The sequence below is a fragment of the Mytilus californianus genome, unplaced genomic scaffold, assembly GCF_021869535.1.
Source record: "Mytilus californianus isolate M0D057914Y unplaced genomic scaffold, xbMytCali1.0.p SCAF_4, whole genome shotgun sequence".
Lineage (NCBI taxonomy): Eukaryota > Metazoa > Mollusca > Bivalvia > Mytilida > Mytilidae > Mytilus > Mytilus californianus.
The window spans coordinates 66,818,024-66,841,186 of record NW_026262690.1 but is presented as its reverse complement, the minus strand read 5'-3'; the positions used below and the strand labels follow the sequence as shown (position 1 = coordinate 66,841,186).

The window sequence follows — 23,163 nt, the reverse complement described above, 5'->3', positions numbered from 1 at the left end:
ATCAAACAAAGTTTAATTTTGGACCCCAATTTGGACCAACTTGAAAACTGGGCCAAAAATCAAAAATCTAAATACATGTTTAGATTCAGCATATCAAAGAACCTCATATATTCAATTTTTGCTAAAATCAAACAAAGTTTAATTTTGGACCCTTTGGACCTTAATGTAGACTATTTTGAAAACTGGACCCAAAATTAAAAATCTAAATACACTGTTAGATTCGGCATAACAAATAAATAAATGTGATCAAAGATTTAACAAATCTAATGCGCCATACTGTACAATAAAAGATTACTTCTTGAAATTTTTCAATATTTGAAATTTGAAAAAAATATAATATTTGAAGAATAATTCTTTTTAATTTCTGAAATCTGAAATGAGAAAAAATTGACCCCCCACAATTTCTTTTTATCCCCCCCCCCCTTTTTTCCCCCAAAAAAATTCTTTCCCTCAAGATATGGTGATAATCTCAATTCAAATTTCCAATGGAGTTGGCAACCATAATTACCCATTTAAATTTACCATAGTGCTAACTTAATCTATTTTATAATAGAATTAAAAATATAGTGTCAAATCTTTCATATGGATTTTTTTGTAAAAAAAAATGATGCAACATTTGCAGATATTTTTACTGGTCTTCCTTTATAAATATGCATTTCTTTAAACATAATTTAAAAGCAGTGTAAGGGAAGTAACCAAAACGTTGTATTTGGATTACCTCCCTTACACTGTTTTAAATTATCTTTATTGTTCATTAACCATTACTTTATACATAATTTAAAAGCAGTGTAAGGGAGATAATTTCAATGATGTATTTGATTTATCTCCCTTACACTGCTTTAAATTATGTTTTGTACTAAAGTATTTGTCCATTAACCAGGACAACCTTGTTTTTCCCCCTTTTTTGCCCCTAATTCCTAAACGGTTTGAGCCATAACCCCCCAAAGCAAATCCTAACCATCCCTTTGTGGTATGGAAACTTGTAGTATAATTTCAGAGAGATCCATACACCGTTCCACAGTTATTGTCTGGAAACTAGAAAATGCTTATTTTTGGCCCCTTTTTGGCCCCTAATTCCTTAACTGTTGGTACCATAACCCCCAAAATCAATCCCAACCTTCCTTTTGTGGTATTTAACCTTATGGTAAAATTTCAAAAAGATCCATTCACTTAAACTAAAGTTAGAGTGCGAAAACCAATGTGTCTTCGGACGACGACGACGCCAACGTCATACCAATATACGACCACAAAATTTTTTTACGGTCGTATAAAAATATATGGTTGCTTGGTACTTTAATGAAATGGTTGTGACATGTGATAAATCATTTTTTGTTGTTGAAAATTGTAGCCATTGGTAGCATATGTTCTACATGTATTTAATCCTAAAAATAAAGGATTGCTAGGTATGTTTTTAAAACAAGAGTGCACACGCTGAAATGTCTCGCCTTCTTTACTAATCATTGATATTATGTTGATAGTCCTAAATATAAAGCTTTATTACAACTGTCACATAAACTTAACATTAACCAAGTAAACTAAACATTGACCAATGAACCATGAAAATGAGGTCAAGGTCAGATGAACCATGCTAGGCAGGCATGTACAGCTAACAATTCTTCCATACAACAAATATGGTTGACCTTTTGCTTATAGTTTAAGAAAAACAGACCAAAACACAAAAACTTAACACTGAGCAATGAACCTTGAAAATGAGGTCAAGGTAAAAAAAAACCTGCGTGACTGACATATAGATCATAAAATATTTCCATATACCAAATGTAGTTGAACTATTGCATATAGTATTAGAAAAAAAGATCAAATCTCAAAAACTTAACTTTGACCACTGAACCATGAAAATAAGGTCAAGGTCAGATGACACCTGCCAGCTAGACATGTACACCTTACAATCATTCCATACACCAAATATAGTAGACCTATTGCATGCAGTATTAGAAAAAAAGACCAAAACTCAAAAACTTAACTTTGACCACTGAACCATGAAAATGAGGTCAAGGTCAGATGACACCTGCCCGCTAGACATGTACACCTTACAATCATTCCATACATCAAATATTGTAGACCTATTGCATACAGTATAAGAAAAACAGACCAAAACACAACAAGAGTGCACACGCTGAAATGTCTCGCCTTCTTTACTAATCATTGATATTATGTTGATAGTCCTAAATATAAAGCTTTATTACAACTGTCACATAAACTTAACATTAACCAAGTAAACTAAACATTGACCAATGAACCATGAAAATGAGGTCAAGGTCAGATGAACCATGCTAGGTAGGCATGTACAGCTAACAATTCTTCCATACAACAAATATAGTTGACCTATTGCTTATAGTTTAAGAAAAACAGATGAAAACACAAAAACTTAACACTGAGCAATGAACCTTGAAAATGAGGTCAAGGTCAAATAAAACCTGCGTGACTGACATATAGATCATAAAATATTTCCATACACCAAATATAGTTGAACTATTGCATATAGTATTAGAAAAAAAGACCAAAACTCAAAAACTTAACTTTGACCACTGAACCATGAAAATGAGGTCAAGGTAAGATGACACCTGCCAGCTAGACATGTACACCTTACAATCATTCCATACACCAAATATAGCTGACCTATTGCATGCAGTATTAGAAAAAAAGACCAAAACTCAAAAACTTAACTTTGACCACTGAACCATGAAAATGAGGTCAAGGTCAGATGACACCTGCCAGCTAGACATGTACACCTTACAATCATTCCATACACCAAATATAGTAGACCTATTGCATACAGTATAAGAAAAACAGACCAAAACACAAAAACTTAACTATAACCACTGAACCATGAAAATGAGGTCAAGGTCAGATGACACCTGCCAGTTGGACATGTACACCTTACAGTCCTTCCATACACCGAATATACTAGACCTATTGCTTATAGTATCTGAGATATGGACTTGACCACGAAAACTTAACCTTGTTCACTGATCCATGAAATGAGGTCGAGGTCAAGTGAAAACTGTCTGAAGGGCATGAGGACCTTGCAAGGTACGCACATACCAAATATAGTTATCCTATTACTTATAATAAGAGAGAATTTAACATTACAAAAAATCTGAACTTTTTTTTCAAGTAGTCACTGAACCATGAAAATGAGGTCAAGGACATTGGACATGTGACTGACTGAAACTTCGTAACATGAGGCATCCATATACAAAGTATGAAGCATCCAGGTCTTCCATCTTCTAAAATATAAAGCTTTTAAGAAGTTAGCTAACGCCGCCGCCGCCGTAGCCGCCGCCGCCGGATCGCTATCCCTATGTCGAGCTTTCTGCGACAAAAGTTGCAGGCTCGACAAAAACTCAACTATTACCAATGAACCATGAAAATGAGGTCAAGGTCAGATGACACCTACCAGCTATACATGTACACCTTACAATCATTCCATACACCAAATATAGTAGACCTATTGCATACAGTATAAGAAAAACAGACCAAAACACAAAAACTTAACTATAACCACTGAACCATGAAAATGAGGTCAAGGTCAGATGACACCTGCCAGTTGGACATGTACACCTTACAGTCCTTCCATACACCGAATATACTAGACCTATTGCTTATAGTATCTGAGATATGGACTTGACCACGAAAACTTAACCTTGTTCACTGATCCATGAAATGAGGTCGAGGTCAAGTGAAAACTGTCTGACGGGCATGAGGACCTTGCAAGGTACGCACATACCAAATATAGTTATCCTATTACTTATAATAAGAGAGAATTTAACATTACAAAAAATCTTAACTTTTTTTTCAAGTAGTCACTGAACCATGAAAATGAGGTCAAGGACATTGGACATGTGACTGACGGAAACTTCGTAACATGAGGCATCCATATACAAAGTATGAAGCATCCAGGTCTTCCACCCTCTAAAATATAAAGCTTTTAAGAAGTTAGCTAACGCCGCCGCCGGATCACTATCCCTATGTCGAGCTTTCTGCGACAAAAGTCGCAGGCTCAACAAAAACATGGTACTCCTGGTTTGACAAAGGTGACCTTGCTTTTTGATTTTTTTTTACTTTTATTTAGGTCACATATCAGAGAGTCAAATAGTGAAGACCATTAGGTCTCTGTGCTAATAATTTTCCTGTTCAGTCAATTTAACAGTATTTCTGGAACCTTAAATGGTGATTTATCTCCTTTAATAAATTGGGAATGTGTCCATGGGACACAGATGATGCCCCCACTTGCATATCATATAAAGTTATAAAGGGACATAACTAAAGAACGGTAAAAGTTACACCACCAAAATTCAAACTTGATCTGTATTTTGTGGTAATAAGCTTTATGTATAAGTTTCATAACATTTAGTTGAGGCAAACTAAAGTTAGAGAACAGAAACCAACTTTGGGAAGTATGTACGGACTGACAAGGGTAAAACTTAATGCCCCCTCCGCTATGGCGGGGGCATAAAAAAGGGTGGTAGCTTCTTGATTAAAACATAGTTATGCATTTAACATATTAATTTGTTAAAATATTATGGTTTTCAAGTTCATCCAATAACAAGCTCAAAGAACGAAGGATTACTGTAACCTTAAATTATCTCCCATTTCATTTTAGATAATAAGACTAAATACATAATTAAGTGCATTATACAAGATCAAAATCTCACAAAACACTAGGAAAATAACCAATATATGGAAGGGGCAGTGTTTTAGTTGTTTGCATCCACAACTACACATAGATGTTTTTAATGACATGGTCATAAAAAAGAAATCAGTATACTGTTATTACTTACTCTATTTATGTGATTAGGTTCTATATACTTGTACAATCTTCCTATTGATGGCATACCAAAATTCTTGTATGGATCCTGTAAATAAAGGGTGCATGAAATGAGAAAATATGCCTTTGCAGCAATCACTGATTCCAATTAAAACTAGCAATAAGGAACATTGTGAGTCTTCATAAATTGTACTGGAAAAATGTACAAACTTTGTAACCTGGGTATGTAATAATTCATTCAAGTGATATAATAATCAAGTACATGTTGACTGATGGGTTGTTCATTGTTTTATTAAGTTTTCATCTGCAAAGATGATGTGGCTAACACTGCGATCAAGTTTACATATATATCAAGAACATCACAAGTTATTCTGTTCACATAAACTGTTAAAATTGGCAGCACTTTAAAATGTTAAATGCAATACTTAACACAATAATGGACCATGACTGAGAGGCTGAGACCAAATAATCTCCTTGGAAATGAGATGTGCCAATGCTAATAGAACTGCATACCAAAGATCCTTAAATTACTATGAATGGTTACCCTTTTTTTAAGTGACATAATCACAAACTTTATCATGAAAACTTGCAAAAAATTCAAAACAAATAGAACATGACAGATGTGGTAGGACCATATAATTTCCATGGAAGAGAGATGTGCAAATGCTAATATAACTTCATACCAAATATCATGGACTTACTAAAGTGGTTCACCTTGAACTGACCTAATAACAAATATTAACAAGTAAACTATGCAAAAGTTGTAGAGTCAATATACCATAACTGAGTCATAGTAGTGTAGAGTCAATATACCATAACTGAGTCATAGTAGTTTTTTTATTAACTAACAAAACTTTTGCTAGATCTGAAATAATTTAATGTTTAGTCCATGGACATTTTTGAAAGAGAGCTATGCACTACTTGGAAATTTCCCTGACAATCCATACTGTAATTATGTGGCAGAATAGTCAACCAGTTGACGGTGGCCACTTACCGGAAGAAGAACTGAAAATGTATAAATCGATAGCTAAAATCCCCATGTTTCATTATTGATATTACAGCTATTCTGGTGAATGATTGTCTTTCCATAACTTAAGCAAAAATTCTCTTATGAATATCATAGATTCTTGAATTTAGTTATAAAATAAAAACATGGTGTGTGTTGTGCTGTTAAGTTGCTGGCTAATTCATGTATACCCCTCCTTCTATTCATGCTGTTGAAAATTCATAACTTTTTTTGTAATAGAAACATAGCAGACTTATAGTTGTTAACTTCTACGTCATCTGATCTTTGGTAGAGAGCTGTCTTATTGGCAATCATATCACATCTTCTTATTTTTATATATACCTCAGCGTAGACTCTACACTCAAATGCCCAACCATCTATTGGAATGTCTGACTGTGTATGTAATAACTTGTTTCCTGGAAAATATTTAAATAACACTGAACTAACTAAGACATCAACTAAACATAAGTCAAAGGAGTATAAAATGTAGGTCTGATTTACCTATTTTAGCAGAAGGTATCATACTCCCATAGATAAGTTTTATGCTAAGTAACATGACTACAGGTTACTTATGCATCAGTTAATTGTAGACTTGAGATCCTTGTTTAATGGCACATACTCAGCCCTTTCACAAAGTAGTCTGCACACAAAATTATTGTAAACCAACTAATTTTCGCGAGTGATTTATTTCACGACTTGAAAAATAATGTGAATATAAATCTTCAGGGAATATGCATAACTTGGATCGTTCTTTATTTAACTACATCAAACAAATTTTAAATTTTAAATCGCCACGAAATGAGCTAGTATTAAAGGGCTAAACGCGAAATAAAGTATCTGCGAAAATAAGTTGGTTTACAGTATATATATGTCTGTATGTATTTTGTTTCTGAGAACTGGCTGTGGACAAGCACACAGATAACAATTGACATGGACAACACAGGAATTCTGATAGTCCATTTCAACTAAGTTGATGTGAGCTTAAAGAGTGAGTATTGATAAATGCAAACTAAATTAATACATACCACTAGATACTCTAATCATCTGGTTTACAATATCTATACCAGTAATACTTTCTGTGATTGGATGTTCTACTTGTAACCTCGTGTTCATTTCCAAAAAATAAAAGTTCTTTTTTGAGTCAACTAAAAATTCCACAGTACCTGATAAAATGAAAAATAACATGTGTACATTTTCAAAATCAATCTAAGCTGTTGTACTGATATTAAAGTTATTAAAAAGATAGATCTAATTCACATTACCATTGGAATGTGCAAGACAAATGACAGTTTTATATAAGCAGAGTGAAAATCTGCTTCAGTGTTCAGCAATCAGAAAACAATAACAACAATGTTATTGTTACTTGACAGTTCGAGTTGACAAAGGACAAAACAATTTTCTTTTTTGGGGATTTCGATTTCTATTTCTTTAAGATAAAAATAAATAAAATCGGATATATTTTAAGCACATGAATGGCTATTACACTGCTTAGTTTAGTGCAATTAACTCTTGTTCAAAATACAAATGTATAATATTGCATATTATAATCACTGTTCTATGGTGCTTGGACGTAACTTGATCCACATCTGAAAAAAATTCACATCAAACCATGCTGGGGGTCATCTTGAACTTGCAGTGAGGTGTGAGAATTTTGAGTCATGAATTTCTACCCCATATAACTTCTTTTCGATTTCAATTGGATGAAATCATCATATAAAAGTCTATAATGTTCTCCTAGAATTTTAGGAAGACTTTAATAAATGGTTTACCAGCAGAATCATATCCTACTGCTTTGGCTAAAGTTGTGGCCTGTTCTCCCATAGCTCTCCTCATGTCAGGGTCAACAAATGTGCTGAAATATTAAAAAGTGTCAGATATTCATAAGTTAAGAATTTTCATTGCAAATATCAAACATGCTAGCTACTGTTTATTATTTGCACTTGACCCGTCGGTTTCAAAAGTTTAAATAAGGATTCAAAATAGCAAAACTATAAAAGAAGGGACATATGCAGTATTGATACAAAAACAAACTAGGTTCACATTTTAGTACAACTGCAGTAATAAAGAAGATGGACTGTGAGCGATTGCTCACTAATGATACCCCAGGCCATTGTGTGTTAGAATATGCAAGTATTCAGTAAACAGGAAGTTGATAAGTGATAGATGTGGAAACACATTACATGATATAGCATGCTCATATTAAGCATTGTACCACATTTTAGGATGATAACAAATCTCAAGAAGCTTTGATTTGTAGTTCCTGAAAAAAAATGTGACCAAAAAGCCCTCTATCAGAGTGGGATTATAAATAGAAATGATATAAATTAACCAAGAGAAATGCATACTAACATTTTTTTGACAATGGTCAGAAGTTAAATGTAATGCTATTAGAAATTTCTATTCACAATATAAGATATATCACTTTAAAAGTACCTTGGAGCTTCTTCTATAACCTTTTGATTTCTTCTTTGTATAGAACATTCTCTCTCATTTAACCATAAAGCATTGCCATGTCTGTCACAAAGCACCTAAAAATAAATATGGAATTAAGTATGAGTTGACAATAACTTATACAATGTATTACTATTCTAACATGACGTTCTTCAAACGCTTTGAGTACACACCTGTGGTAAAATATGAATATATTGTTTGGGCTGTTCTGATCGTACTCCAGCGTCATATGCTTTTCTATGAATGAGCTACCCGACGTCATAGAACGATGACGTAAGAATATAAGCATTTTACGGGAAAATACACGCTTGTGAAACCGAAAATCATCACAACAAGGAAACGTAAACAAACGATGCTAAAATGTGTTATATAAGCCATTTTTTGTATACATATAAGACATATAAGTACAATTATCATTTAGATTCATCCAAACCTATCTAAATATGTTATTGTAAATAGTTTAAGCATGTCATTTATTCAGTTTGCTTCGGTCTTTTACGTCAATTTAATAGTGCCTTTATTTATGGGAAGGGCAAATAATGCCTTCATCTAGAGCGCTTCAATTCAAAAAAATTGCCGTATTTGTCCTATTAGAATCGAAATAATTCATGGGGGCTTGAATATATCGTGATTTTACCACGGGTTGTCCCTTTATGCCGATATTTTACCCCTCGCTATCGCTCAGGGTAAAATGTTTGTCATAAAGGGCCAACCCATGGTAAAATCACGATATATTCAAGCCCCCATGAATTATTTCTTAATTTTCATTCTGATTATAACCACTAACAAAGTTAACATAGTAAAAAAGTAATTTCAAGTGGCAAACAAACTATTTATAGGCCAGAGATGAAAAAATAATTTGATCCAGGGAAGACTCTGAGAATGCAAAACATCCTTATTTCACACATATTCAGTATACTACACATTTACAAAACAGATGCAATATAAATATAATATTGATTACTTTGATACCTAAAATGCACCTTGAGTAAAAATTTAAGGGACTATAACCAAACTATTGCATAGCTGGTCAAAGTACAATTAAGCAAAATAACATTCTGATAGTCCAAATTTTCACATAAGTTTTGATTGTCCACTCGGTACCATATTACTTTCTTGTAAAACAAACTCTAATTCCCTTTTATTTCACAAGTATCACAAATAACAACAATAAAGGTAAACACATACAAAAGAGGGAGTTGAGTCCATACCTGTACTTCAATATGCCTAGGATTATCTATAAACTTTTCAATCAACATTCTATCATCACCAAAACTGGAGGCAGCTTCATTTTTTGACAGTCTATATGCATCTCTGTAAAAATACACGTTACATAATAAAAAATAGAATACATGGCTGCATAGCAAACTTAGGTTTGGATAAAAAAAAAATTCAGTGCATAAATCTCATTTTTTTTGTAATTCATGCCCCAAATCTTAACATTAAACTTAACAAGAATCACACATACATAAATTGTTCAGGAAATGAGACCCAATATTTTTTGAGACCCAAAATTTTTTTTTGAGTCTTCATTCAAATGGACAAAATCCCATTTTTCTAAGATTTTTTCATTTAATACGAATGAATCTTAATGCAAAGCTCGTCTATTTTTGACTTGTCAATAAAAACTTACTTGTCAATAAAAACTTATTACAGTTCTGACTAGAGCATAAAGGACAGGTTTATTTTTTCTGTTAATAATATAACAAACATAAGAGTCTAGCATGCCAATTTAATAATTACAGTCAAATTAAACATGGGAAAAACTAAGTTAGATAAACAAGTTTAAAGTCATGACAATTTAGAAATGGTTTGAGTCAACAAATTAAGGATATAATATCATGCATATATAGTAAGGAGGATACAATGTTATGTACAAAATACAGCCTTTGAGAGATAATCTAACAAGGTTTCTCAGAAACATACATTAGTTAACAAGTACAGTTTTATTCGAACATAAAAAGGAGTTACACTTTATAGTTTAAGGATAAACTCTGTTTCATAATATAAAAAAATAATTAGTTTGATATTTTAACCTCACTTAAAACTCTCATGCCTTTCTATAATTTAATCTCCATCATATGCAATGTCAATATTAAATCAATTGCACAAAGTCTGACCAGTCCAAAGGCTGGATTATTCCATGATAAATTAATAGTAACTCTTCATTTACAGGCACAACACTTACCTTAACTTTTCTAATTCTTATAAACATAAGTCGTTTATCAATGATAATAATCTAATTTGAAAGTTAAGTAGCAGCTAGTTTTCCCCAAAAAATGTGTGACACATTAAAATACATCCCTCTTCCTTCTGAACCATAATCCTCCCCACCCCCCCCCCCCTCCCCCCCAAAAAAAATGAGGCAAATTCTTTTTTCACAAAAGATCAGAATATCAACCTATAATTTATGAGGCATACTTTTTTATGAAAGAGTAAAACATTGACTTATGACTTGTATGCTACACAATAATGAACAATGGAAGTGTTTTTGAATTGTTGCATAATATTAATTTGAATAATCAATGCACATTGCTAATTTTCTTGGAGAACAACACATGGATAAGTTCAATTTGATTAAATTTCTTAGTCCAAGGGCCATACTTCTACAATGTCAGGAAACCAGATCCCAAATCTATGATCAAACTGTCATTAACCCTACAAATAACTATATACAAAAAATCCATTCCATATTTGCAACCATAGCAAAAAAGTCTTTCATTAAATTTTTGAAGTCATAGGGCATATGTTTTATAGATTATAATACCTGCACTCTTTGTCATTCCAAGCTATCCTCATACCTTTACCACCACCACCAGCTGACGCTTTCACCATCACAGGGTAACCTGAAATCAAAGATACAGTTTTAATTAAAGATATTTTGACAATTTTTATCACTGAAACATGATGTTTTTTTTACTGTCATTTTTCAAAAATAAAACTAAATTCAACAAGTAAAGCTGTGAGCTACTGCTCACTGATGATACCCCTGCCGAAATATTTGGGTAAACAGGAAGTTGTTAAGTGATGAATCTGAAAACACATCACACGGTAAAGCTGACTTAAATAAACCCTGAAACCTAATTTCAGAAATCCTTGTCAAGTAGTTCCTGAGAAAAATGTGATGAAAATTTTCAACTTGGCTATCATGTGTAAAATAATACAAGTGTTCGGTAAACAGGAAGTTGTTGAGTGATGAATCTGAAAACGCATCACACGGTGTAACTTACTTATATAAACCCGGAAACCAAATTTCAGAAATCCTTGTCAAGTAGTTCCTGAGAAAAATGTGATGAAAATTTTCAACTTGGCTATCATGTGTAAAATAATACAAGTGTTCGGTAAACAGGAAGTTGTTGAGTGATGAATCAGATAACGCATCACACCGTGTAACTTACTTATATAAACCCTGAAACCAAATTTCAGAAATCATTGTCAAGTAGTTCCTGAGAAAAATGCGATGAAAATATTCATGGGACGGACAGACTGACGGATGGACTGACGGAAGGACAGACAGAGGTAAAACAGTATACCCCCCTTTTTTAAAGCGGGGGTATAATAAAGCGGGGGTATAAATATGGAAGAGCTTTTGCATAACAAATACATTTCTTCAGCATGAAATTAACAACTAGAGGCTCTCAAGAGCCTGTGTCGCTCACCTGTATTTACTGATGCTTTGGAAATCATGCAAAATAAGGTTAAAATCATAATTAATAGTATTAGATATTAGATATTATAATGATATCTAAGATAATAACAAAAAACTGCAAATTTTTTGTAAAATTACTATCTCAGGGGCAGCAACCCAACAACGGGTCGTCGGATTTGTCTGAAAATTTCAGGGCAGATAAATCTAAATCTGATGAACATTTTTGCCACCTGTCAGATTTGCTCTAAATGCTTTAATTTCAGAGATATAAACCAAAAACTGCATTTTACCCTTATGTTCTATTTTTAACTAAGTTGGCCATGATGGTTGGAAGGCGGGGTCATTGGACAAATTTTTTAAACTAGATACCCTAATAATGATTATGGCCAAGTATGGTTAAATTTGTATCAGTAGTTTCAGAGAAGAAGATTTTTGAAAAAGATTACAAAAATTTACGAAAAATTGTTAAAAATTGACTATTAAGGGCAATAACTCCTAAAGGGGTCGACTGACAATTTTGGTCATGGCAACTTATTTGTAGATCTTACTTTGCTGAACATTATGGCTGTTTACAGTTTATCTCTATCTATAATAATATTCAAGATAATAACCAAAAACTGCAAAATTTCCTTAAAATTACCAATTCAGGGGCAGCAACCCAACAACAGGTTGTCAGATTTGTCTGAAATTTCAGGGCAGATAGATCTTAACCTGATAATCAGTTTTACCCTATGTCAGATTTACTCTAAATGCTTTGGTTTCAGAGATATAAGCCAAAATCTACATTTTACCCCTATGTTCTATTTTTAGCCATGGCGGCCATCTTGGTTGGTTGGCAGGGTCATCGGACACATTTTTTAAACTAGATACCCTAATGATGATTGTAGCTTAGTTTGGTTAAATTTGGCCCAGTGGTTTCAGAGGAGAAGATTTTTGTAAAAAGCTAACGACGACGACGACGACGACGGACGCCAAGTGATGAGAATGGCTCACTTGACCCTTCGGGTCAGGTGAGCTAAAAATAACATTTTATGTTGAGGAGATGCTAAGATCTGGGACAAAATTGGCCCTATCATTGACGCATTATACATAAATGTATCTAGTTTGTCTAGATAAATATTGTGTGAATCTATCAAATATAACAACTATTTTTATAACACTCATAGCATGTTAAGTTACATTTTAGCATTTATATAATTTAATCTAATAACTGCATCAATTCACTTTCAAACTTATTCATGCCAAGATAGATTGAATGTTGATTGTTATTATTTTGGACCTTTTGTTTTTACATTACATTATCAATTACTAGCATCTGAAACTTTACAGATCAAATGTTTCTATTTAACATCTTTTATGTAGATCTAGTGAAGCAGAAATGTGTATACCTAATGGTATAAGAATCCCCTACCTATTTCATTGGCATACTTGATACAACTGTCTACATCTTCTACAACACCATCATGTCCAGGGATCATATTAACTCCAGCTTTAGTAGCTATTCTTTTACTCTCTATTTTATCACCCATAGCCTTGATGGGGCCACTGCTTGGACCAATAAACTCCACTCCAATCTCAGCCTAAACATGAAACACATTGATATAACTTTTATAACCTAGATGACAGTTTATCTACTGATACCCAGATTTGTAATTTTGTATAAAAGGAAATATATAGTACAGAACTGTCTGGCTTTTTCATTACAGTCATAAAAATAGCAGGTTAAGACATATGCAACTTTATTTTCATCAAATGGTTTTGCTGTTATTCAAGATATTTTCTGAAACCTCAAGTGATGCTATATGTGTCCACATTCAGACATTTTTCTTTATTTCCTTCTGGTTAAGAAAATAATGTTTATAAATAGAGAGAGAGAGAGAGAAAACAGATTCTGTTGTAAACAAAATAAACTTCACACTTATTCATTTGATAATTTCATTATGATGGCTGATTCAAATAGTCCCTTAAAAAAGAATATATAATAACCAATCTTGCTGCAAAGATAGTATTTTCTGACAGGAAACCATATCCAGGATGTACCTGCAAAGAAAATAATGCATCATGAAATTCTGGGTTAAATGGCAAAGTATACAAAATTGTGTTTGTATGTATATATAGAGCGTTAAGTTCTTAACTTATATTTTGGTTGTGTATTGTATTGAGTAAGGTAACAAGGTTATAGTTAAAGACTCGTATAACTAGCTTACGTCTTATACATAGTAAAGATAAGACTTTGAAGTCAAAAGTTTATGCCATTATTCATTTTGAAGTTTATCAATATGTGAAATATGCCAATTCTATAGCTAGTAGCATTAATAATTTCTGTTGACCATTTCCTGAAGCAATTGTACCTAGCAACTAATCCATGGCAGCGTCAAAATTGGAGACCTCTAGATTGTTTTTTCTCAAGGCTATTTGTTGTTGGTTTGCTGTCTAAATAGTAACCCCTTATTTTTCTCTTATTCATATCCAAGATGCTCTTCTAATGTTGACATTGACATAAATACTGCAATTTTTCTAAGTAAAAGTGCATAACCTATCAAACTATAATTTGTTTTAATCATGTCCATTTTCTTTTGAACATTATTACATACTACTGATACCTCCTGTAAGTTACTTACTGCTTGTGCTCCAGTATCTTTGACTGCTTTTAAAATTTCCTCCATGTTCAGGTAACTTTTGCTAGTTGGAGCTGGACCAATACAAATATGTTCGTCTGCCATCCTAGTATGGACCTATTACATTTAGGTTTTAGTTAAAACTATTATAATGAAATCTTACAATGGTAAAGAAAAGAATTAAGCTAGGAACTAAGGTTATCACATCAGTATTGTTGACTAGTGTAATTTGTAAGTTCTAATCTATTATTATTTTGAAATATTGATGTAAGAAATGTAGGTATGAATTTTGGAGGGGGATTGATATACTCCCCTAGATGCATCCCTATACCTAATTACTTCGTTGCAGGTCACTAAGTATCTAATAAACTGTTGACACAGAGATATGTCTCACCATTTTGTAATTTTGATAGTATAATCCAAATATTGACTCCAAATGGCAATATTTAAACATATAAACTATGCAAAACATTCAGCCAATGAAGCATGACTTAAGGTGTAAGACCAAATAATCTCCATGGAAATGAAAAATGCCAATGCTTATAAAACTGCATTCCAAATACCTTTGACTTACCATATGTAGTTCCCTAAACACTAACCTAAACCCAAACTTTAACTTGAAAACTATGTAAAGTTTCAAAGTCAATGAACCTTGATAGGGGTGGGGCAAAATAATCTCAATGGAAAAGAAGACTTTCAAATGCTAATACTATCGTAGACTTAACATTAGTGGTTCTTTTTTAACTGATCTAAACACAATCTTTAACATGTAAACTATGCAAAACATTCAAAGTCAATAGGCCATGCCTGAGGGGGCTGAGCTCAAATGATCTCCAGGGAAATGATGAGTGCAAATACTTATGCATCTGCATACCAAATATCATTGACCTACCATGTAGTGGTTCCCTTTAAACTGACCTAATCACAAATAACTACATGTTAAGAGAGCAAAAGCTGCAAAGTCAATTGACCATTCCTCTCAACTTTCATTAAAGAATCTAAAACTTGATATTTTATATACCGGTAACTATTGTAATGAATGGTATCTAGAAGTAAACTCTAATAAAACAAAAGTAATTATTTTCAGCAATAATGGAAGATTGATAAAAGATAATTTTCATATTGAGAAAAAAGACATAGAATGTGTAAAGCAACATAAGGTCTAATTACTGAGAACACTGAGAAATTAATGAGGCTAGAAAAAAATTATTTAAAAAATACTTGAAAGTCTGTTTTAAGCTCTATAGAGACCTGAAGTCCTCAAGAAATATATTTCTACATCTTTTTGATCTATACTCAAATATGGTTGCAAGAATTGGGGTGTTATCAATATTACTCCTAAAACTCCCAAATCTGGTTTATTACAATACAAATTTCCCAATCAGATGGTTTGGGGTCCCATTCTAAAACAGTTAAAATCAACCCCGAAGTAGTTGTACAAAAAAAAAAGAATGCAAACCAGGGGTGGATCCAACCATTTATAAAAGGGGGGGTTCCTAACCCAGGATAAAGGGGGGGTTCCAACTATATGTCCCCATTCAAATGCATTGATCGTTAAAAAAAAGGGGGGTTCCAACCCCCCAGAATACCCCCCCTGCATCCGCCACTGCAAACCACCTGCTTTTCATGTCTTTCGAAATTCATTTAAATTACAATTCATTAAGGATTTTTGGCAGTGATGTCCTAACTTAATTTGTTACCTTTAACATTTGTACAATAGTTATATCATCTACATGTGCAACATTATGATATAAACATATAGTATATAATCTTTATTTTAGCAAAATAAAGAGACACTTACTGCTAATGAGTCTACATCACTATGGACAGCTACTGTTCTGATTCCAAGTCTTTTACATGTTCTGATAACCCTGCATGCTATTTCTCCACGGTTAGCTATCAGTATCTTATCAAAGGTCTAAAAACATACCTTATCATAATTATTATGTAATAACTGCTTCATATTGTTATATATGCATTTGATTCCTATGACATAATATGTTACATCTGTTGAAATAGTTTTACATGTATGTAGTATTAAGATAGAACTTAAACTTATCTATTGGTCTCAGTATTTAGGATTAATTTGATTTCAAATGTTGTCTGATCAATCAAAATCAATATTAAGAGTGATGACATCAGTAGACAACGACATTAAATATTCTCCAAGTGATTTTTTTTCAGTCAGATTATTATACTACCTTTATAAATTTTTTCAATATCTTAAAGTAGAATGCAGTTTAATCTTTAACATGTTTTTGATAACCAATGATATTTACAGCATGATAAATCAAATAAAGAGAATGAAAATGACTAATAATATTATAGAGCTTCTAAAGAGAATGAAAATGACTAATAATATTATAGAGCTTCTATCTCTATTAGTTTTAAGAATCTTTTTTTTTTATATAAAAATTTAATGAATTCAAAACTGAATAACAAGTCAATAAGTAACAACTAAAGTGCTTATATTAAAGTCAGATTACATGAAATATGAAATGCAAAGGAAAAGCAGGAGTTTATCCAGTCAACATTATTGATATATAACTGGACATGATTTTTAACTTTGTCTTGCCATACCATATGAAAAGTTGAGTATGTTTCTAACATTAAGCTAATAAATACAAAACTTTTTCCAGTAGGCAATCATATGATAGGAAAATATTGTTAATACAATTTATTTATTTTTCTTGTCATTTCTTGAAAATACAAATTCATATATTTAGTTTAACTAATTATTAATTTAGTTGAAAGCTTTTTTATTTATATGTTTTTGACATTTTTTTGCCCTATTAATACTTATACTGAATCTTTTCTGTGTCCTCTTATAGTATTTCAGCTTTTCATCTCTAGCGAGTATTTTTCATTACACATTTTTTTAACTTCATTTATTGATTGATTGTTGGATGGTTAACATCCAGTGGCAATATTTGACTGCTGTTATTGTTGCATGCTTAACATCCAGTGGCAATTTCTTTCCTCCAAAATTTCACTGGAGGCATTCAATTAGATACATTTGACCCTTAACCAGATGGAAATTATTCTTTACAATTTCTTTTATGATCATGTAAGCTAGACATTACAACACAAACCTTTTCATTTGGGTCAGATCTGTCATTCCAGTAATATTCTTTGTATCTCACTGATGTCAGGCATATTGACCGTCTAGCTGCAGCTGCACTCTGAAAAATTTGTACAATTCATTTCATCAAATGGCATATACATGTATGTGCAAGAATTTTCAGAAATCAGTAGCTATTGATCAAGCAACCAGAAGACTATCATATCTTATATCTTCCCTTGTTTTCATAGATGCAAGAAAAAGAAGATATGCACACTCTTAACCAGACAAAATCTTAGAGAAGAGAGGCGAAAGATACCAAAGGGACATTCATACTCATCAGATCCAATGGCATTAAACTATCATAGCTCAATTCGCAATCAAAAGTGAAGCAGAATAAGAGAGAGGCGAAAGATACCAAAGGGACATTCAAACTAAAAAGTCGAAAATAAACTGACAACGCCATGGCAAAAAAATAAAAGGACCAACAGACAAGCAACAGTACATAAAACACAACAGAAAACTAAAGACTGAGCAACACGAACCCCACTAAAAAAAGGGGGTGATCTCAGGTGCTTCGGAAGGGTAAGCAGATCCTGTTGTGTTGCTCATGTTAGTATAATCCTTGTGATAAGACTAATTCGGTAGGTCACATTCAGCGAAAAAGGGACGGAATTGTAGGTATGATAATTGGAACATAGTCGTCATCTGTGGAACGGATATTCCATAACGGTCAACCAACTCTTGATGGCGTCCGTATAATTTAATAATGATTCAAACTTCGCCACTTGGAACTCTTGGTTTAGGAATGAAAAAAAGTGCACTGCAAATTCCAGTTAAGTTTTTAAGTTTTTAATTTTCTAAAATATAAAATGCATTTGAATTTTATTTATCAAGGGCATGCTATGCCTTAAAACTTTTCCAGATACACATATTTGTCTGTACTCAGAGTAAATTTTAAGGTGAAAATACAGCCATGTTACGCTAAGGCCCAACTTAGTAACTGAAGATTGCATATTTTGGCTTTAATATTGATTCACTTATAGGGTCTTTGCATCGGAATTAAACACATTTATTCTAAAACCAGTTGTTGACATGACACGGGTTATGTTCTTCTCATATATTTTATGACGATATAATACTAAACCCCTAACAGGAGGGATTGTGCCTGATATTCATATGATGAAGACATAATCTTTCAATCAGTTTAATTGAGGTCTGGAGCTGGCATGTCAGTAACTGCTAGTAGTCTGTTGTTATTTATGTATTATTGTCATTTTGTTTATTTTTTTTGTTTCCTATTCTGACATCGGACTCGGACTTCTCTTATACTGAGTTTTACTTTTGTACTGTTGTGCGTTTGTTTTTTCTACATTGGCTAGAGGTATAGGGGGAGGGTTGAGATGGAAGCAGGACAAATCGCCCCACTGGCAAATCGCCCCACACCAAATCGCCCCACTTTTTCACTAACTCGCCCCACTTTTAAAAAAATCGCCCCAAACTGGTTTACCAACTCGCCCCACTTTTTAAAAAATCGCCCCACTTGTGAAAAGGGTTAAATCCCGTTAATTTTTCTCCTGCCAACTCGCCCCACTTAATGAAAAAAAGGTAAAATCTAGATGAATATATAATTTTCAGGTCTGCCAACTCGCCCCACTTAAATGAAAACTAATCTACACAGAATACATAAAAACGCAAATTTATTAGATTATTATTATTGAAATTAAATGATGTTTCACCTTCTCAAAATATAGTTGTAAATACATTATTCATTATCATATAAGTTTCGTATTATTGGAGAATAACTTTATTCTTGTAAGCTTAGTTATTTGCATAACAATTGAAAAGAAACCTGTTAATTGTATCATAATCCGATATTTTATCATAACAATTGAAGGATTTCAATTTGTTTTTATAGCACTAAACGGATTGGTTACTTTTGTCTTTGAATTAAGAATAATTAAACACTAACGAGCAATCAGTGAAAGGCAAATGTTACTTTCAAGTAAATATCAAAGAGAATGTCCATTCATGCATTCTAGTCAAAGCAGGTTTTGTTGTTGTTGAAAAATTGATTGGTAAGTTTTGTTTATGGTTTGAAAACAATAAAAATTGAGAAATTTATGGCTTGGTTTCAAAATTATAAAAAGTAAAGTAGCCTTTGTCATGCATTTACTATGTCTACTGTGTATCCTTGTGCTGTATTGAAGGCAGCATATCTACAACCAGACTCTTACGCCAGTGTTGTCGTGTCAACGGTCCAGTCGTCGAAGCAGACAGCTACTGAACTATCTAATGACAATCTATTGTATGCCATATATGTGTATTCATGTTCATGTTTCTAGTGCTGACATTTTATCTTGTACTTCGTTTTCATGTTATCATGCCAGTCCTTGTCATAATTGATTTAATGTATGTTTGTTTAAAATGTTATTGTTATGCATACTCATGTTTATCTAAGGTTTTTATAGGTATTGATTTTATTTATAAGTGGGGCAGGAACATAGATATACAACGGGATTGCATCTTTTTTCATAAGTGGGGCGAGTTGGCATTACTGAATTCATCGTGGTTTATCTATTTGTCATGAGTGGGGCGAGTTGGCATACCTTATTTCAGCGGGATTTTAACCCTTTTCATAAGTTGGGCAAGTTATCCAACCTATTTTCAATGGGATTTTACCCTTTTTCATAAGTGGGGCGAGTTGGTAAACAAGAGTGGGGCGATTTTTTAGAAAGTGGGGCGAGTTGGTGAAAAAGTGGGGCGATTAGGTGTGGGGCGATTTGCCAGTGGGGCGATTTGTCATGGATTCGGTTGAGATCTCAAAAAACATGTTTAACCCCGCCGCATTTTTGCGCCTGTCCCAAGTCAGGAGCCTCTGGCCTTTGTTAGTCTTGTATCATTTTTAATTTTAGTTTCCTGTGTATAATTTGGAGTTTAGTATGACGTCCATTATCACTGAACTAGTATACATATTTGTTTAGGGGCCAGCTGAAGGACGCCTCCGGGTATGGGATTTTCTCGCTGCATTGAAGACCCATTGGTGGCCTTCGGCTGTTGTCTGCTCTATGGTCGGGTTGTTGTCTCTTTGACACATTCCCCATTTCCATTCTCAATTTTACTGAGGGTCCACGATTTGTCCACATAAACCTTAACTATGGTTTGACAGCACCTTTTTGGAACTTTTTTTGTCATGGTTTCCTCAGAAAATTGAGAGAAAAAAATCAAGCCTCTAAATCAACGGTTAAGTTTCTGAAAAGGACGTGCATATTTAAATTTAAAAGTTTTGCAAAACAAAAGTAAATAGAGTAACTTCGTATATTCAGAATTTGTCCTCAATACTGGACACTAAATTGCAAACAAATAAACATTCTTGTCGATGATATACTTGCGACACATTTCGATTTAAGTATTAATTTTTTTAATTAGAACAAACAAAGTTACCTGACAGTGTACAGATGCTGAAAAAATGCGCTTTGAACTTGAGCACAGCCTCCTAACCGGTGATGCCATTTTCAATTCACCTTGACCCCAAAGAGACCCCGTCTGTACTTTCAATTTGTAATTAAAAATTTAAAAATTTGAATGATTACAAATATTACAAATTTTGTTTAATTTATTTGACGATAATTTGCTAAAATATAATTTTTATAATATTTTAAAATATGTTAAGCTACCTCTCGTGTGAACGAGATGATCTCATTACCATAATGTCAACTTGATTCCGTTGAAACTTACAAAACTAATTTTAGCCTTTCAAGTGACCAAAAAGTTGCAAATGTGCATTAAGGAAAGCAAAGAAAGCCCATATCTGATAAAATCTTATAACTTTAAGGTATGACACAAGTGACATCAGCGATAAATTTAAATATGAAAGTTGACAAACCGGAAAAGTCGGCCATTGTGCATGTCTGTTTTGAAATGAATGGACGCAGAAACTTCGTTGTATTAATGCATTAGTCATTACACTGATGCGATTTTTATTGAAAAGAAAGGGTAAAACTACGAAGATATGAATCACGTCAACATTTTACAGTTTTTAATTCAATGCAGTACTCGCGAATTTCACTTCTAGGTCATATCTGATAGATATTATTAGATTTTGAAAACTGCAGGATATGAAAGAGTGAAAGCAGTCTATATTTCTAACAAATTGTCAGTTTGGTTATTTATTTAAAGGGTGTGGATAAACAGAGCATGTTATTTTATATAATCACATATGTTGACAATAATAATATTGCACAGAGTTCTTCCACAGTATAACTTTTCATATTTATTGGCCATTGTGTAGTGTATCCTTTTACAACAGGTTGGTCTTTTCACAGCTGAACATTTGTGAACACCATAAGACCACTTACCCCTCAGGAAAACAGTATTATTACCATGATAACACATTAAAATGATCAAATAGATTTAATTACGTAATTGATGTCAAATGCCCAACTATGACTTAATTAATTCGAAAAATGACATCAAGCCATTATGATGTTTAGTTGAAAATGCATTAAACTAAAAATATTACACAAGAATTGTTGATAAATTATATGAAAGTGATGCAGAAATGAGAAGGTGCTTCCATAAATTGAAAAAAAATATGCCCAGCAACAAGAGGGTTAAAGTTGAGAATCAATATAAAAAAAACTTTTCTGGGTTCATCTTTCAAGTTTTTTTTTCTCCATATTTCAATTGTATGTGTTTCTTTATATATTATCTAACTGTCTTTACTTTTCAATTTTTAGAAATAAATTGTTCAAATAAGTTAAATTAAGATTATCACAAAAATGTTGTTAGACTGAAAGTGTCCTTGTAAGACTGTTCTTTATGGTTCTCTGGTTTTCATTTCTTAGTACAAAGCTGTCTAGGTGGGTTGATGTATGGTACTTCATGTATAGACTTATCTGTCAATTATACTGAACTTGTACTTTTAAATGTGAATAATACACTTTTAATACATAGTATTATTACCCTATCATATCTGTCTGATGCTATCTGTTGTTTTGATTTATCTGAAGTCAGTTCATGTACATGTAATTTCATGGAAAATTTGATTAAAAATGATTGATTTTCATAGAATTCAAATGCCAAGTCACTCAGGGAAAGCCTCTTTTAAGCACAATCCTTGTAATAAAAATAGATGCATAAATTGTCAATATTTGAAGTGTGATAGCCCTATACTTGTACATTGTATTTCAGTTCATTTGAATGATTTGTGGATATACCTATACATTATCTTATACATGTAGTTTCTTACTAAAACTTTGTAATTTCTATGAGAGATTTCTAATTTCAAGCTGAAATAAACTATCAGTCCTAAAATTGGTATGTGATTATACTTTACCTTTTATGCTTTTAAAAAGAGTTGGGAGATACCAAATGGGCAATTAAAATTCATTAGTCTAAGAGAAATTGACAAACCCTGGCAACAAATGACAAAATGACAAAACACTACATTGAAAACTAAAGACTGAGCTACACAAACTCCTCAAAAAACCAGGAATGATCTCGGGAGCTGTGGAAGGGAAATCAGATTCTGCACCTCATGTGGCACCTGTCATGTTGCTCATGGTAACAGGGTCTGGTCAAGGTGCC

At 32.8% G+C, this 23,163-nt stretch overlaps 2 protein-coding genes across 5 annotated transcripts in view; one reads left to right on the top strand and one right to left on the bottom strand.

Moving 5' to 3' along the window:
- LOC127738400 (propionyl-CoA carboxylase alpha chain, mitochondrial-like) overlaps nucleotides 1-21,113 on the bottom strand; it is a 34,420-nt gene extending 13,307 nt beyond the window's left edge. Inside the window, exons 1-13 of the mRNA XM_052249640.1 lie at nucleotides 21,019-21,113; nucleotides 17,606-17,695; nucleotides 16,315-16,431; nucleotides 14,517-14,630; nucleotides 13,882-13,935; nucleotides 13,307-13,475; nucleotides 11,014-11,092; nucleotides 9,458-9,560; nucleotides 8,229-8,323; nucleotides 7,565-7,647; nucleotides 6,821-6,958; nucleotides 6,138-6,211; nucleotides 4,803-4,877 (exon numbers count right to left, since the gene is read on the bottom strand). Of these exons, the coding sequence (XP_052105600.1) occupies nucleotides 4,803-4,877; nucleotides 6,138-6,211; nucleotides 6,821-6,958; nucleotides 7,565-7,647; nucleotides 8,229-8,323; nucleotides 9,458-9,560; nucleotides 11,014-11,092; nucleotides 13,307-13,475; nucleotides 13,882-13,935; nucleotides 14,517-14,630; nucleotides 16,315-16,431; nucleotides 17,606-17,695; nucleotides 21,019-21,087 (1,260 nt within the window). The 5' untranslated portion in view covers nucleotides 21,088-21,113. The remainder of the gene's footprint in view (nucleotides 1-4,802; nucleotides 4,878-6,137; nucleotides 6,212-6,820; nucleotides 6,959-7,564; nucleotides 7,648-8,228; nucleotides 8,324-9,457; nucleotides 9,561-11,013; nucleotides 11,093-13,306; nucleotides 13,476-13,881; nucleotides 13,936-14,516; nucleotides 14,631-16,314; nucleotides 16,432-17,605; nucleotides 17,696-21,018) is intronic.
- Nucleotides 21,114-21,271: 158 nt separating this feature from the next.
- Nucleotides 21,272-23,163, top strand: part of LOC127738389 (probable ubiquitin carboxyl-terminal hydrolase FAF-X) — a 49,934-nt gene continuing 48,042 nt past the window's right edge. For 2 of the 4 annotated variants that reach the window (XM_052249623.1, XM_052249620.1), the window contains exon 1: nucleotides 21,272-21,409. The gene's annotated coding sequence lies outside the window, so the exon portion shown is untranslated. Of the gene's footprint in view, nucleotides 21,410-21,468; nucleotides 21,571-21,692; nucleotides 21,739-23,163 lie in introns of those variants that run through there. The other 2 variants (XM_052249621.1, XM_052249622.1) reach the window with 2 other exon arrangements.